The sequence below is a fragment of the Corvus hawaiiensis genome, chromosome 4 (assembly GCF_020740725.1).
Source record: "Corvus hawaiiensis isolate bCorHaw1 chromosome 4, bCorHaw1.pri.cur, whole genome shotgun sequence".
Lineage (NCBI taxonomy): Eukaryota > Metazoa > Chordata > Aves > Passeriformes > Corvidae > Corvus > Corvus hawaiiensis.
The window spans coordinates 29,497,786-29,514,292 of record NC_063216.1 but is presented as its reverse complement, the minus strand read 5'-3'; the positions used below and the strand labels follow the sequence as shown (position 1 = coordinate 29,514,292).

The window sequence follows — 16,507 nt, the reverse complement described above, 5'->3', positions numbered from 1 at the left end:
CCAGGGCTCGGCGGGGAGGCTCCGTCCCTGCTCCCGCGGAAGGCTCGGCCCCAGCCGGCCTCGGTCCGACCCAGCTGCAGAAAGAATGCAAGCCCGGTCTTATACATGCAAATTTTTGCAGCAGATTTTAAGAGCTCCGGGTGCTGTGGGGAAGAAATCACTCTTTTAAAAGCCTCTATTTAAATAAAACAAGATTTTCAGCACTATCTTGTACTTTACCAGCTCGGAAAATACAAACGATCTTCTGTAATTTGCCTAGGCGTTTTAAATTACAAAAATCTTCCAAACCCACACCACACTTGTACGGAGAGCTCCTTCTAAAAAGCCCCCAAAATCCACTAAAAGTGCCGTTTACGTACAAGCAGACAACATCTGAAGCAAGTCTTTGTGCTAGAAAAGACACCTCTGCAAAACCACGGATGGAAACGGACAGCTCAGGCTCTTAAAAAAATCTACTGATAGGTAAAACCAATAAAACATAAACGTACCACTAACCTCATAAAGTGCAGCAGTGCTTAAATCCAGCGAGTTGAGGCATACAAGGTAGAAATGGAAATGAAAAAAAAAAAATCCCAAAATGGTTTTGTGTTTTTGCTTTTTTGTTTAGGTTTTTTTTCCTTTTTTGTTAATTTTTTTTGTTTTGCTCTCTTTTTTTATTTCAAACGTTCAGAACCCAGCAGAGACTCCGTCGGCCATTTTGGCTGCGCTCCCTCGCTCTCTCCTCTCGCTCCCTCCCGCTCGCTCCCTCTTGCTCTCTCTAAAGGAAGCAGCTTTTTTGTGACCTTCAAATACGGGCGGCTCACGTGACCCCGCGCGCGCTGTCACTCACCGCCCGGGCCCGGCCCATCCCCCGCCTTAAAGGGACAGCGCCCTGCCCGCACCGGGACGGCCTCCCCCGCCAAGCCCCGCGCCTCGCCGGCATTCTGCTCCCCGCCCTCGTCGGGCAGAGGCGAGGCACCAGGAGGGTACAATGGGGGAGAGCCCTGAGAGTACGGAGGGCGGCCCAGATGGAGCTTCTCTCTTTAAAAAAGGCTAAAAAGCCAGCAGCCAGTCATGCTAATTCCACATGAGGGCTGCAGAGCCGACAGGCGGCGAATGGTGAATGTTAAGTCCCTCCAGCCACACGCGCTGTTCTGCGGTGCACCGGGAACGCCGACCCCAGCGCTCGCTTGGAGAGGAACCCCCATTGTAAGCACAACGCCCTCCTGACTCAAGGACAAGAGGTTCATGCTCAGACCAAAGTTAATCCGGGCTGTAACCAGACTGCCTACACCACACGCACGCATAAAACCCAGATCCAGGTCCAGACACGGCAACAGCCGCAGGACAGCAGAGCAAACTCGGTCTCTCCTGCTGCCTTGTCCGCTTTAAGTCTCAGGCTGCAAGTCAGCCATTAGGCAGACACTCCACAGCCTCTTCCCACAATTTCGATAGATAACTGCTGTAACAGTTGAAACAGAAAATCCCAGCATCCTGTAACATAAAAAAATCTGCAGGCTGTTTCCAGATGTTACCCTGAATGTACGGAAACAGTAAAGAACACAGTTCAGCAAAAGGATATGGTGACGCGTGTACGATCCTGCTGTGAGGAGATTTGCCCCTGAGTCAGCCCAACACAGGTAGGAAATGCTGGAGCTGACTCTGTAATGGAACCATGCCTGGTGAGGGAAATGACAGCTAGCTCGGGAAGCTCTCGGGACCACCCTCAGGGTAGAACTCCTAAAATATACAAGTTTTTAATTCTGTACAGTTATGCAGTGTAACTATGTACAAAGTAAAAAAGCCAAAGCCCACCTGAACACGAGGGGAATTTTTAACATGTACACCTTTGTACAGACTTTGTGTCTGGGCGTGTGCGAATTGCTTTAAATAAGCTATAGCAAGTATAGTATGAATACTGCCATCTCAGATCTACAGTTTATATTGCTGCTGTGCTTATACTAACTTCTACTTAATCATGCTGTGTAAAATTAGCCAATGATTAAGTGCTGCTAAATCCTTTAGACATAAAACTACTGATAAATTGTGAGGCTAAGTTTGGCAAGCGGGTCCACTCTGAACCTCGCGATTCAACGGGAGGGTCTCCCTTACCCTTTGCACTCTTATCTTTTTGTATTCCCAGTCTCTGTACAAATCTCTTCAAATTGATTATGATCTGATTTTCCTTCTTCATCCATGTAGTAAGCAACACAGGGAACTGTGCCCTGTTAAGTTGTGCCTTCACAAATTTATATGAAAACCTGCTTTTCCCAATAATTACAGAACCACAGAATATTGGGATTTGGAAGGGACCTTCAAGGATCACGAGAGTCCAACTCCTGGCCCCGCACAAACCACCCCAAGAATCACACCATGTGCCTGAGAGCATTATCCAAATGCATCCTGAACTCTTGTCACAGGCATGGTGCTTTTGCCAACACCACCGACAGGAATTCTTTAAGCAATCTAAGCCACTCATTCATGACAACACCATGGAATGGAACTAACTTGGAGATCCATGGGAGGGCACTCCAAAGGAATTAATTTGAGGGGGGCAGAAGCTGCTCATCTTATGAGCAAGAATAAAAATCATTAGCATGTATTATCATCGAATGTAAGCCATTGGCCTCATCAGGAGGCCATGAAAGGCTAGTATGGCTCTAGTTCTGACACGTTTTGCTCCCACCCTCATGGTAAGGTACAGAAACTCAGGGATTCTGCCACTGACAGGATTTCTTCAACAGGACTACAGCCTGCACTGTAAACATCTATCTCTGCAGGCTCAAGAAACTCTGGCAATAGCTCATGTGAGCTGCATTTATGGAATGAAATGAAATAGATGCAGCTGGATTTAACTGCTCAGGTTGTTCTGTCTAAACCAGAGTAGAGAACTGCCCTGCTGGATGTAGCAGATTAGAGTATTTTGTGGCTGGGCCAATCCAAACACAGGTATTTAGGAAATGTGGTGAAAACTCAGGGAACATCTTATTTGTGGCAAGACCCAAAGAGAACACCACAATTGCTCTAAATTCCTAATGATAAAATCCAAACCAACTGCTGGGCATCCGATTCACACAGTTTCATAAAAGCAAATGTATATGCGTATCTATGAAACGGCTATCCCCCTCCTGAAAAAATACATTAAGCACTTCAGCTACATATTCTATACATGTTCACACTGAGTATGACAGTATGCATTAAGCTACAGACAATTTTATTCCCTCTCAAAAGCCAAATTGTTTTACTGAGACCTATAAATCCTCTTAACTTCACTAGGGTTTGCCAACTCTCCATTCTGAAGTCCTGGAAGCCTTTACTTCAAGGAGTTGATAATACTGTGATGACTTTCAGAAACAAGCACTCACTTGAGTTGCTGTGTATCCAAGTGTAAATAACTGCTATAGAATTTCACCTTACCAATGTTCTATTGACAAAGCTTTTTAAATCAAAAAGTAAGCAAATTATCAGTGAACCAAAAATATTCAGAGAGGCCAGTGTGGGTAATTCTTAAATAACCATAGCTTTAATCGATTTTTTTCTACTAAACTATCATTTGAAAGATATAAATTCTTTACCTGTTCTTGTTGGCATATTGATTAAGATAGCTAACGAAAAGTTTTTGGTTTTTTGTTTTGATTTGGGATGTTTGTTGAGTTCTGTTCATAATGAGCACAGTAGATCAGAAAACAAAGGAGTAGAGCATAAAAATACATAGCTTATACAAAATCTGCACACCCTTTTCAGAGGGCAATTGTATTTCAAAAACCTAACCATTAAGTATTCTGATGCTAACAGGCTGTTAATAGCCAGTGTTAATAGGTTACATCCTTGTTATGTACTACTAACTTATCTGATTACAAACACTTCATTTCTAAGCTCCTTCCATCTGAGGATCATAAAGCACTTTAAAATTTTTAATGAAGCTTCACAGTGCTCCTATGAGGACAGTATCCAGTATGAGCAGACATAAACATGCACATTCAGAGAGATGCTTACAATTGTGGATTCCCTGCGCTCGTATCTCAACTGAGACAGGAGAGGAATAGGTTTTTTAAATTCGTATTAAGATGTATTGTGGTTCTAGTAACAGCTCATCCTTTTTGATGACCTATCAGTAAGAATCAAGCAATTAGGCTTCAATATTATGTACACAGGCATGCTCCAGTGTCCACTGGAACTGAGGTATCCACACCCTCCAGATGTCATCTCAAAAAGGAGACCTGGTCTGTCTGACCTGTAGGTCTTTACTCAGTTTTAAAAGGGTTTGAGGTCATCCAGTCCATATGCAAAACTCCTTTTCATGAGCTGGCATTTTGTTTGGGCTCAAAGTCCTACAGTTTGATATCCTATCTTACTTTGAAGGCTGCACCCTCATTGTCCCAACACTGGACCCCACCCACTGGGCTTTCTATACTGCCTATACACCCATGGCAACAAATTCAAGACTTATTTTTCCCCCAGAAAGTTCTTCATAGCTGATACTATGAAAGTGAAAAAGTCAATTAATCTCCTACTAACACAACTCTTCACCAGAAACCTCAAATATTAACAAGTATCTCATAGCATGAATGCCTTGTCACCAACTGTCCTTTCTCTTGCTGGTGAAGAGTTTGCCTCCTGAAATATTAGAGGAAAAAAGGCAGATTTTACTGGCTAAGTGAACTGAAGCCCACATGCCCTCTACCCTACTGCAACTCACCAGTTAGATCTCCCAGATGTCCCTCTCCCAACCCCAGAAGTGAGGTGCAATAAGAGATGCAAGATAATTGGAGGCAGATTACTCACCAGTTCCCCAACCAGTCCCCAGCAGTCCAACTGACCTGGATTACAAACCCACCAACCATATCTCTTCAAGTTAAGAGGGATCAGAAAAGTGCCTGTCCTTCCTGAGATCATAACTGAGAAGCATAACTCAGGGTAGGGACATGTATGTAAGGATTATGTTTTATAGTTGCACAATTTCTAATAATAAAGAGCAAACAGAGAACCCCTTAAATTAAGGAACAGAATTAAAAGTCTTAACTATTCCTTGTGTGCTCTAAAAACTGCCATATGGTTTATTTCAAGGAAACAATTAAAAACAGCCTCAATTCTGGATAACGGATAGTTCAGATCACTTTTAAATTATTTTCTCTGGACAGACAGAGACGCTGAAGCCCAAGACTTCTGAAAATTGAAGATGACAGCTAATTCTGGCTGTACCAACATACTTTTTTTAAAGTATTCACAGCAATTTCACCTAAGCCATTGTACAAATGATGACCTCTCTTTCTGCAGGAGTGCAAAACTTTCAAGTGTTCAAACATTTTTCAAGGACAAAACACTCGCTCCTAAGGAAAACTAGGATTTTGTTTTGGGGTCCTCCCCTTTCACACTTAGTAAATAGCAAGACGTTTTATGCTGCAGAAAACAGAGCTAGCAGGGGTTTTTAATGATAGTAATCAAAAGTGTAATGTAAATTGTTTCTACACAGAAAAATACCACAACGAAAAACATCCAACAAAGGAAAAGCTTGCTTAGTTTCTGAAAAAGTTACAGCAGCTTTTGCATCCCTTACACAAAGGCACCTATCAACACATTTTAGGAATTATTATTATTATTCTTCAAAACTTATATTGCAACACTGCTTCGGAGCCATACTAAAGCTCAGGCCTCATTCGTATTTTTCCAGGGACAAAAGAAAGAATACCAGGCCTGAAAACTTCAGTTTAAGAATGATACATGACTTCAAGCTCAAGCCAAGTTCTGACCCTATACATTAACGAAGTGCTCAGGAAAAGATAATGAGTCAGAAGGAAAACTTTATTCACCAAACTTAGCAAACACTCATTTTCCCACCTAATTTTTCCTCAATCTGCTGCAATGCTTTCCCTCAGTGTTCAGCCTGTAAATAATCTACCACTGTGCCTCCACTTCTTCAATTCCCCAAATGCCCTTTCCAGACCAGAGAAAGAGAAAGCTTTCAATCTGCCTTTTAACAAGGTTGTTGGGTGAACAACAGAACTGAAAGCTCATTTCCTATGAATCTCTGTCACACATCACTGAACCTCTACTTTCCACACTAATCCCAGCTTCCTGCACAGCCAGTTCTCCTTTGATGCCAAGGTTCTAAGAGTATATTGAGCTCTATGCAGACCTCTTTCAGTGCCTGGGCAAAAACTAGCATATACTGCAGCTAATCCCAAAACACACACAATGATTAGCTGTTAAAAGACATAACCAGATAATCATTTGTCTTGTCCTGAAACCCTTCTGTTAGTGGGGAAATTAACTTTGGTCTCTTCTCTAGGAAGCTACTGAAGTTTAATATATTGGTAATTACAATTATATTATAGTTTCTTACTTCTCTGCCTCACCTGACTGGAACTGGACAAGAGAAACTCCAAACTCACTTGGGAAAGATACAGACATGAAAAGCCATTGCATGAGACTTAACTACTCTAGGAACTGAAAGAATTGACCCCAGATACTATCTCCCACCAATGAAGTCCACATCTAAATGTTCATTGAGTCTTTACATCCATATCCTTGGACATTAAGTAAGCAGTTTCCAGTAGCATAAAAAGCAATGAAATTTGTGTAAATTAATATTCTTAGAATTTCTTTAACCTCCTCTTTATAATGATCTTAGAAGCATCTTGATTTTGAAGGCTATAATCCTATCCTAACAGATCTTCCTCTTCAGTTCCTAAAATCCTATGAACTGCCAAAATATCAATGAAATGGGAGAAAGTTAACTGTTTTATGCAATTCTCTTAATGACAGTGAGAAGAGAATCATAGAGTGGTTTTGTTCGGAAGGGCGCTTTAAAGTTCATCTCATTCCAGCCCCTCTCCTGTGGCCAGGGACACTTTCCACTAGACCAGGTCGCTCAAAGCCCCATCCAACCTGGTCTCGAACACTTACATGCATCTTTCAAATAAAGAGACATTCAGGGAAAGGGTACGTCATCCCACCCATATATACAGCAAGTGTTGCTTTCTAATTGTTACTTGTAGCATGTGAGTTACCATGCCAGTTACGTGACTGATTCAACTGACTTTCCATCAACCATAGCTGTTACTATGAATTTCAAAAGGAATAATAATTTCGTTCATTAAATCCTTCCTTCACCCTGTTTAAGCCTTGGAGCTTTAAACATTTTAAAATAGCAGCAAGCTTTTTCATCTGACCAGGTTAGAATGTTTAAGAACAAACTTACCTTTCTTTCTACAAACACTTTACCACAACAGGACCCCTTTATATGGTGCCTTTAGACATCTCCTGAACTCTACTCAAAGCAGATTTCTTACAAATACTTTTAGGACATCTCACAAAAGACAAGGAAGATTTTTGGACCGAAAGTCTTATCCTAATTCAGTCTTTTTTTTCCCTCCCTACCTAAAAGGAAGCTATGCTGTGCTTTGTTTTGGGGTTTTTTTTTTTGGTTTGTTTTGTTTTTTTAATTTATGTTTGGTGAGATAGCCCAGTCTCTCTACAGATTTTTCTAACTTGTCTTTAGTTTTAGCATGCCGAGTTCAATCACTGGGCCGGAAACCTCTTGAGCAAAGGAATTTCTGGCATCTTGGTTGAAGCTGGCACCAACCCATTTTCCTTTGTTCTCATTAAAGGAACCATAATATGCTAAGTTAAATAATAATAATAAAAGCAAGCCAGCCCAAAACAAAACAAAAAACCCAAAGTAAAAGCAGAATATGAAAGGAATGCATTTTCAGTGGATTACTGTAAGAGAGGATTTCCCTATTTTGACTAATTTTTCTAATAAAAGCCCTATTTATTGCTGCAAAAATCTGTGAACTGATCTTTCCAAGTGACTTGAACATCTTCCCTGAGTAATTTGCCTTCATGTACAGTCCTTCAGTTTGAAATGCCAGGAAAGGAGCAGCTGGCTATCCAGGCAGAAAATTCTACAAGCTGTAGTTGTCACAAATATTCAAATGCAGGCAGTAACCTAAAACCAGTATGACTCCCAAATATGAACAACTTTGACTTAGGGCAAAGAGTTCAGCAAATTCAATCCATTTAGGTAGGAGTAAAAGAAATCATACCAGCTCTCCCGATCACAGCATGCCAGAGGAGCCATGCAACTTAAGACCTCCAAGATATCTCTGTAAACAAGTTTTGAATTCATACCATGTTTACCACATAGTACAATATTTTTAGTCATACAAAGTAAGTCATATCTTCTGCGTGGAAATAAAGAGCTTGCTTTTTTTTCCTTCCCTCCCTTTCTTTAACCAATAATGGTCACTTCAACAATGGTAGGATCTGCATTTTAGAACCAAGACCATTTACCTTTCTCTACTTTAACCTCTGGTATATCTAAGCCATGCACATGGTCATCAAAATTTCTATTTTCTGCACGCAAACAAAAAGAGAGCACAAACTCATTAATATAACATAAAAACAGTAGTAGTTTTTTTCCCCCTTTCTCTCCATCTCCTTGAAAGAAATATTCAACCATTCATCTGGGTGTACACACAAAAAATACCAAAGAATTGATGAATTTCTTTTTTTTTTTTTGAGGGAATGAAGCAGAGAAAAAAGCAGTGAGCATCTTACATTGGATGCAAAAAGGGGGGAAAAAAAAGTTTTAGGATTGTAATTCATACATATTCATGATGTCACTGACCTGTGCTAGCAGTCCAAAAACTAAACTCTTAGCAAATCAAAATTAGCAGGACTAACTTGGTGTAGGTACCACAGAAATTAGTCTAAAGTGTATTTTTACATTAAGAATATAGACAAAATGCTAATTTAGACAGGGCTTAAAAATATTAACAGCCCTTACAGAATTGTATTAGGTTGGAAAAGACTTTGAAGACCATCAAGTCCAACCACCAACCCAGCACTGCCAAGTTTACCACTACCTTAAATGATTTTGCTTGCTGGTCTTTAAGTCTGTTCTCTCACTCCCATGGTAGATGTCATCCAAGAGTTGCCATCTAAACAGCAATGAAATGCTGAAAAGAGAGCAGGGTTCAGCCATCCATATAAATGTTACATTGGAGGGCAGTTACCTCGGGCTAGCTCCTGAGGAAGCTGCCAACTTCGGGAGAGAGAGAAAAGGAACAGCCAATAATCAAACAGACCTAAACACCCCCAATTTATTGGACAATGAACTCCAAATGTCAATAGAGTATCCAGTAGATAGTTTAATTCCTGGAAAGGGACCAGAGGACAGGAGTGGGTGGAGGTATCTGGAATACAGAGGCCCCGGGATTTTAGGAATTTGATCAGTATGCAAATGCTCTCCCCTTCAAAGTACAGCAAGCTCTGTAAGACAGCAGCAAATCAGGATATCCTCCATTCCACTAGCAGCTGGAATTACTACTAACTGGAATAACTAGAGAAAACAATCAAGGTGTCAAGGATATGTGACTACTTGACACTACTCTGGCTATTTTGCAGTATCATATTTATAAATCAAGCAATCTGGAATGGAAAATATATTTTCTTTGGTTTTGCAAAGGCAAGTGTGAAGTAGTCTCTTGATCAGATGAGACTGCAAATTCAGAAGCAGGCTCTGTGCTCTTCCTACGCAGGACAAATGCAGATCTTGGAGGGTGGGGAGAGCCCAAACAAACTAGCCTGTTCTTACCACAAGACATCTGGAATAGAGCACTATAAAATCCTAAGAAAAGAAGTGCCAAAGCATTCACGCTTAGAATATACACTGTCCAAAATATTTTCCTCCCTCGTTATTCAGCAGCACTGTAGACTAAACACATTGTGATCATAAGTGGGAAGTTCACTTCCAAAGTTGACTTTTTTTCTGTGTGACTTCCTTTTTTATTCCTTAACGGTCAGTCATCTGGCTTCCGTTTTTTTCCACATATTAGGAAAATACTTGCAAAACAGCAGTACACTAAGATGTAGGTTAGCTGAGACATATGAAAAGTCTGTATTTGTTCATGGTTTGAGATGAAAAAAAATATATAAAATCACTGAGGTCATGAAATGGGGAGTCTAAAACACCATGAAATGACAATTGAAAGCATTTTCAAGTCTAACTTACAGAAGTGAATGCCTAAGTATTTTTGCTTAGAATACTCAGTCAAGAGTTTTCCTGTGGGTAATACTTATAATTGTAAGTACAAAAACTTTAAAATACTTACGTGTAACACTGAACCGGTGAAATATGGAACACAATGAAACTTTTGCCATTCTAAAGTGCTTGTGTATAAATTCTGCATATTGTTCAGAAGTACTGCATTGTAAGCATGCAAGTCTCAGCTTTTGCAACTTTATTGACTTAGGAGTCATGGCTAAAGCACAGCTGCCTCTACAGATACAGATTTTGCTCCTGCCTCATCCATTTCTACCCACTCAATTGCACAACAAAGGGCAGTTCTTCTCTCTGTGCCTCAGGGCCCCCTTAAACACACAGGTAGACTTGCCTTCAAATGCAAACTTGTCCTGCTACTTACTCCACTGTATGGAGTAAAAACATTTGTACACTATGAAGGTGACAGAAGTATTCCCCAATCCTTAGCTAGACCAGTTTTCATTTTGTTTTAGTCTAATGGTCTCACACCCTTAGATATCCTACCAAATCTCTAAGGATATAAAAGAAAGAAGTTAGAACTCTCCTACTCATATGCCAGTATCAGAGCAAGCCTGAGTTATCACTGGGTCTGAAGCACAGTCTGACACACCAATAGAACTGAAACACCCTGTGCCAGAAGTGTCTGGTACAGCCATCACATCTCTCTGTGATGACTTGTTAGGATGTTGGGCAGAGGACTTAAATGTCTAGGGACATTTCTTTAATGGGCTACTCATTCTACACACAAAGAGAACAATCAGCAATATAAAGACAGCTATGCCTTTACATAGTTTTTGAATGTAATTAAAGAAATAACTTCCCATTAGCTTCAAAGAACTTGGGTTGATAATCTGAACTAGGATTTGGAGACTACTTTGAAAATTGCTGCATGAGTCTTCTGAAAAAAACCCAACTTCTGCTTACGTCAGTACTGCCAGTAAATTAAAAAATTGTAATGGCACTCAAGGCAAGTCTCAATACCTTCTGTAATATCAAATGTCCTTAAAACATCAAACAAACTCCTTGTTGCACAAGCTTTTAGCTAACTGTTTACTTTAAATTTGGTAAGGACAATGTTTTATCCTACAGGGACAGAAGCTATGGCTAGGGACCTTCATGGAATTTCAACCCTTCAAAAGAACACTGCAGTAGTTCATAACAACGTCTCTCATTCTCACCAACCCAACCAGACAACTTCAGGATATACCACTGCAGCCTTTTTATAGTTTTCAGCAACACCATGAAAGAGTAAGATTGGTTCTTTTGTGCCATTATAGCAGTGATGTTTACATGTGGCCCTGACATTAGCAGGCTGCTGAAAACAAAGACTGGCCTGTAAACCAGCTTCTTGATTTCACTTAGTTTTTGCACGGCAGAACTAAGCCGGGGGAGGGGGGAGCCATTCTGCTGTAAAAGTGGACACAGTGGTAAATTTTAATGAAGACTGGGCCACATTCAGACATGCACATTCAAAGATGAAAGACAACGATCATAAATTCTTACTGAATATTAGGAAATTTTCTTCGCTGTGAAGGTGAATAATATTGCCACAGACTGCCCAGAAAAGCTCTACAACAAACCTGAGAAGCCTGATACAACTTAGAAGTTAAGTCTAACCTTCAAATCTGGCCCCCCTTTGAGCATGGTATTAGATGAGATGACTTTCAGAGTCTGTAATTCCTGTTAGGCCAATTTAGCTACTACTTTCTTTTAACTGTAGTTAAAAGAAACACAAATCCAGGAAGACACTGAACATTCCTGCTGAAATGTTGAAGAAAAATAAGATACTATTACCAAATTTTAAACAATTTTGTGATGCTCAGTGGTTCCAATCTCATCCTGGCATTACTGCAATTTTGGAGGGTCTCATTAAAAACACTTGCCTCAGAACCTGTACATTAAACTATCAAGCCAGGGAAAAGCTATTCAGTAGGTGTAATTGATGACACTTTCTAAATTACAGAAATGATCTTGTTTTGATATCTTTCTTACAATATGAATCACTTCCAGCTGTATGAATTGTCAAGAGAGTTGAAGACTTTTCTCTCCCATTACTATAAAACAGGTGGGGAATAGCCAGCTGAGTTACTTCAAACAGCAGTAGCAGCTTGGCTTACCTTCCTACTAAATTGGAGTATGAACTTGGCTCACTTTTTGTCTGAATAGCTACCATCAAACAGACCTCTCCATGTGTCAGTCAGGAAGAGTAAAACATTTACATTTATCTCATAAAAAGGAGTCATTTTTCATTACCCAATCCCTTTCACTCATAGATTAGGGTGCATTCACTTCTGGTTGTGACAGCAGGTGGTAATTTATTAGCACAGGCAGAGTTGCTAATTAATGCTGCTAGAGCTAGGAGCTAGAACCTCAATTTAAGGACTTCAGCAGAATTCTTTTTCTTGCCCCTGTCCCTGCTCTGTGCTCATCAACAGAAGTTTGACTGTTTTGGAAAGATGTTTCTGGGTCACATTTGCCTCTTAATCTTTGCTCCAGTAGTAACAAAGTAAAAGCCCTATTACAACTGATACGGGCGCAATAAACTGCTGCCATGTAAAATGCAAGTATTTGTGTGGGGAGGTAATATTTACTCCTTAAGCATGCCAGTTCAGGTCAACCTCTTCATAACGGATGAAAATATGAGAGAACACCTCTAACAAAATGTTCACCTGTAATTAAGCATCACGACACAGATCGAAGGAAGGAAGGAAGGAGGTTTCTTACCAAAGGTATTAGCCACAACAAAATAACCTGACCAAGTGTAACACACAGAGAGCTAAGAAGGGAGAAGGTTACAGAGTACATAAAAACTAAGAAGTAACAATTTATCAAGAAGTTCATCAGCCCTCAGCCAGAGTAGGAGCACGGTCTGAGATGGCCATTATCAGCTTCAGTAGTCCAAGCAGGCTCACTTCTTCTGAAGTGCAGTTTTTAGCGTAAGTCACTTTGCTGCTGCACAACCATGACAGCTTTGTGACACATGCACTGCACATAAACTGCAGCTCTTTCACAGGACTTGAGATGACTTGTACTAAGGATTCTGAATGGGTAACTTCCTCATAATTAGCTTTAATCGAAATACATTATATCCATGTTGTAAATGATCAGTTAAAGATTTCTGAAGCCCTTGTATACAGTTTAAGCAGTTAATTCCTCCCCATAAAGCTGACAGGTATCAGAAGACAGCAGTTCTCAGGTATCACCTACAGTTCAATTAAAAATCTTAAAATGCTGTAACTTTAGTACAGTAAGTCTGTCCAAAAGAACTATTCAGTTTAGCAGAAGAAAGACTCACAACAATGCAGCAGGGTTGTTTGCTGTTGCTGGGTTTGTTTGGGTTTTTTGTGTGTGTTTGTTTAATGCTAGAATGCACTCTTAAAATGCCAAGTTTTTATCCCTGAGTCAAACTGGGGAAATAATCTGTTTCATGAGGTGCCAGAAATCATCCATGGATGCTGGCTCCTTGTATTCAATTTTGAAGCTATACTTTAGCAAAGGAAATTTCACCTGAAACTGGGGCTAAGGTAAAAACTATTGCATCCATTGAAAGTCTCTCAGAAGCATCTTTTTATTTCTGTTCCTACATTGTCCATTAAAGCTTTGAGTCCATTGAAATGCAGAAAGAAATTTGCAGGGCTTTCCTGGGAGGTTAACACAGGCAGACTGCTCTGGAACTCTGGTGCAAGTTAGCTCCTTCGCTGAAACCGTATCTTCTGAACACTTCCTCAACAATCTCAGTGCAGAGTTACCCAGATCTGGCTGTCTAACGAAAGGCCATTAAATTACAATGGCCAACTGTTCTGAAAAGTAAATTAGAAGCAGTCAAAGAGAAAACATCCCATCTGCATAGCTGTAGAGGCAGTAAATTCTATGAAGTCTAATGACAGCTGCAAAGGGAAGGAAGCATCTTCAGTGATGCAGCTATTTCTGTAGAGAACATCTGACTCTACACTCAAACTTAGAATCTACCTTTCACTAACAAGCTCCAATTTTATTTCAGACCAACTAGAAGGACAACAGTAGACATGGGTACACCAAATCACAGGATCACTGCAGATGGAAGGGATCTCTGAGATATCAATCCCACCCTTCTGCTCAAAGCATTGTTAACTAGAGCAGGCTGAAGCAGATTTGGGGCTGTGCCCAGCTAAGTTTTGAGTATCTTAAAGGGCAATGAAAGCACAACTTTTCCGGGTAACCTCTTCCAAAGGTCTGACCACGCTTAATAGTAAAAAAAGAAAATTATTGTCCCTTGTGTTTGAGTGGAGTTTTCTGTATTTCAGTTTATGCCAATGGCTTCTTGCTTCTCCACCAGGCACCATTGTGAATAATTTGGCTCAGTCTTCTTTAGTCCCCTTATCAGGTATCTATACACATGGATAAGAACATCCTCCCTCTAGTTTTCTCATCTCAAGGCTAAACAGTCACAGCTTTCTCTGTTTCTCCTCTGTCAGATGCTCCAGAGTTCCTCTCTGTGCTCCTTCACAAAGCCCAGTCCAGTATGTTTATGCCCAGCTAATCCCCACTGCAAGTAATACTACAAAGAGGTAATTTCCAATTTTTTTTTCCTTGTCTTATAACAAGAGGTAAACTCTGTCAAGGCAGATGATTTTGTTAGTTAGCTGAAAATTTGATACTGTGGGTAGAATAAGATTCAAGGGATTGATTTAAATTTAAGAGCAATACCCACATTGAGTTTTGCTGGCATTATGCTACAAGTTGCATAAAACAACTACCTTCAACTCTTCGTTGCATTACTAAAATTGCACCTTTAGACTTCAATCAAAATAATATTAAGAATGATACTTCTACAGCAGGATCTGTATGACAAGGTTCCAGATGTCACCTGAACACAAATCTATTAGCTAAAAAGTAAAAATGCTGCCTATCACTAATCTCATATTCTTTAATAACCAAAGTTTTTGAGAAGAGAGATAATGTTGTAAGCCACTTGAAAAGCTCTAATTAAAAATCAGATCAACTATAAAGTAATTCTAGTTTCCACTTGCACCTAAAACAAGACACCTAACAAACACAAGGCTATGACAAATCCAGTACAATATCCCTCATATTACTCACTACAATAATGTATTTCATTAAATTACTATATATATAAAGAAACAGTTCAGGAAAGCAGAAATCTAATTCCTACTTTTTACTTCTGCACTGATTTTTCTTCTGAAAGTTTCTACTTCAACAACCTTTGTATCTCTTGGTACCACAGTAAGTTGTGCAGTCTGAATAGATAGAAATAACAACAATTACTTTGAGAAGTTTGGCTCATGTCCCTGATGGAAAGAATGTGCATGTTCAGCATTAGAACTTCGCTGACCTCAACTTGCCTACCTCAGAAATGGTTTCTCACTGTCACAGATGCAGTGGACTTACAGTTGTCAGCTTGTCTAGGAGGCAAAGTAGACCTTCACCCCAAGTCACATCACAGCCCTTCTGCAACAAGTACAGTGCAGATCAATGAGAACTTCTCATGAGGAAACATCCAATTAGGCTTAGGAAAAAAAGAGTTCTGTTATCTAGATTTTCCAAAGACCACCTTCTTGCTTGCTCCAAGTGGTAGGAAAAGAAAAAAAAATTGATTACGATATCAAAATTGAATTACCATTGCATTAACTAGTGAGAAGAATATGGAATACAACCATCACTGAAATACTTCTATGACAAGGCTCTGTTCTTCCTACCCGAACAAAAACCCAGGGAAAAAAATCCAACCAGTACTGGATTTCAGATTGAAATCATATGAAAAAGCCTTTCCTAATGGAAATGGAAGTTATTTTCTTCTCTGATCAAGCTGCTTTCCCTAAAGCTCTGTGTACCAGCATCTTATATTGTTCATTCTCAAATGAGTGTTTTGTTTATAATTTCTGATCCTTTATTAAAATGCATCCTAAAGAAATAAGGCTCATATTTAAAAGAGGACAAATCTGCCATATGCACACCAAAAGGAAGGCCCTGCTTCTTTCATACTTCACATTATTCAGTGAAGAGCAGCTGTATAAAAACTTCATGTACAAACTCACTACGTCACTGCCAAGCTTCCAGAACGATTATCCCTTTTACAACAACTTCTGATTAATGTTTTGAAATTGCAATGCATATTTCTATGCTTTTACATTTAAGGCACATCAACATCCTGCCTCTTTTTCTTTTCAGCCACCATCCACTATTATATATATATATACACACATATGGATATTTAAGGAACCAAAAGGGTGAGCACCAAGCAACCAACCAATACTCCCAGCACATTTAAACGAGAGTGCTTCACACCATTTACTATGATAAGGCCCTTTTTAAATAAACGCGTGACTCACTGTTTGTTTTCTTCACCAGGAGGTGGAGTCTTGCCATGCCCCTCCATTACAAAATCCTCATGTTCCATCTGCAAAGGCAAGCATTGCAGGTCAGAAATCGGTGGAGCAAAACGCACATCACCTAAAGCGGCCCTTTTCATATGCAGCAACT

General features: G+C 40.0%; 1 protein-coding gene across 8 annotated transcripts in view; it reads right to left on the bottom strand.

Annotated features, from left to right (window-relative positions):
• TNRC6B (trinucleotide repeat containing adaptor 6B) overlaps positions 1-16,507 on the bottom strand; it is a 122,994-nt gene that overhangs the window by 71,064 nt on the left and 35,423 nt on the right. For 7 of the 8 annotated variants that reach the window (XM_048301479.1, XM_048301473.1, XM_048301474.1 and 4 more), the window contains one exon: positions 16,357-16,424. In XM_048301479.1, coding sequence (XP_048157436.1) covers positions 16,357-16,424 — 68 coding nt within the window. Of the gene's footprint in view, positions 1-495; positions 746-16,356; positions 16,425-16,507 lie in introns of those variants that run through there. The other variant, XM_048301477.1, reaches the window with a different exon arrangement.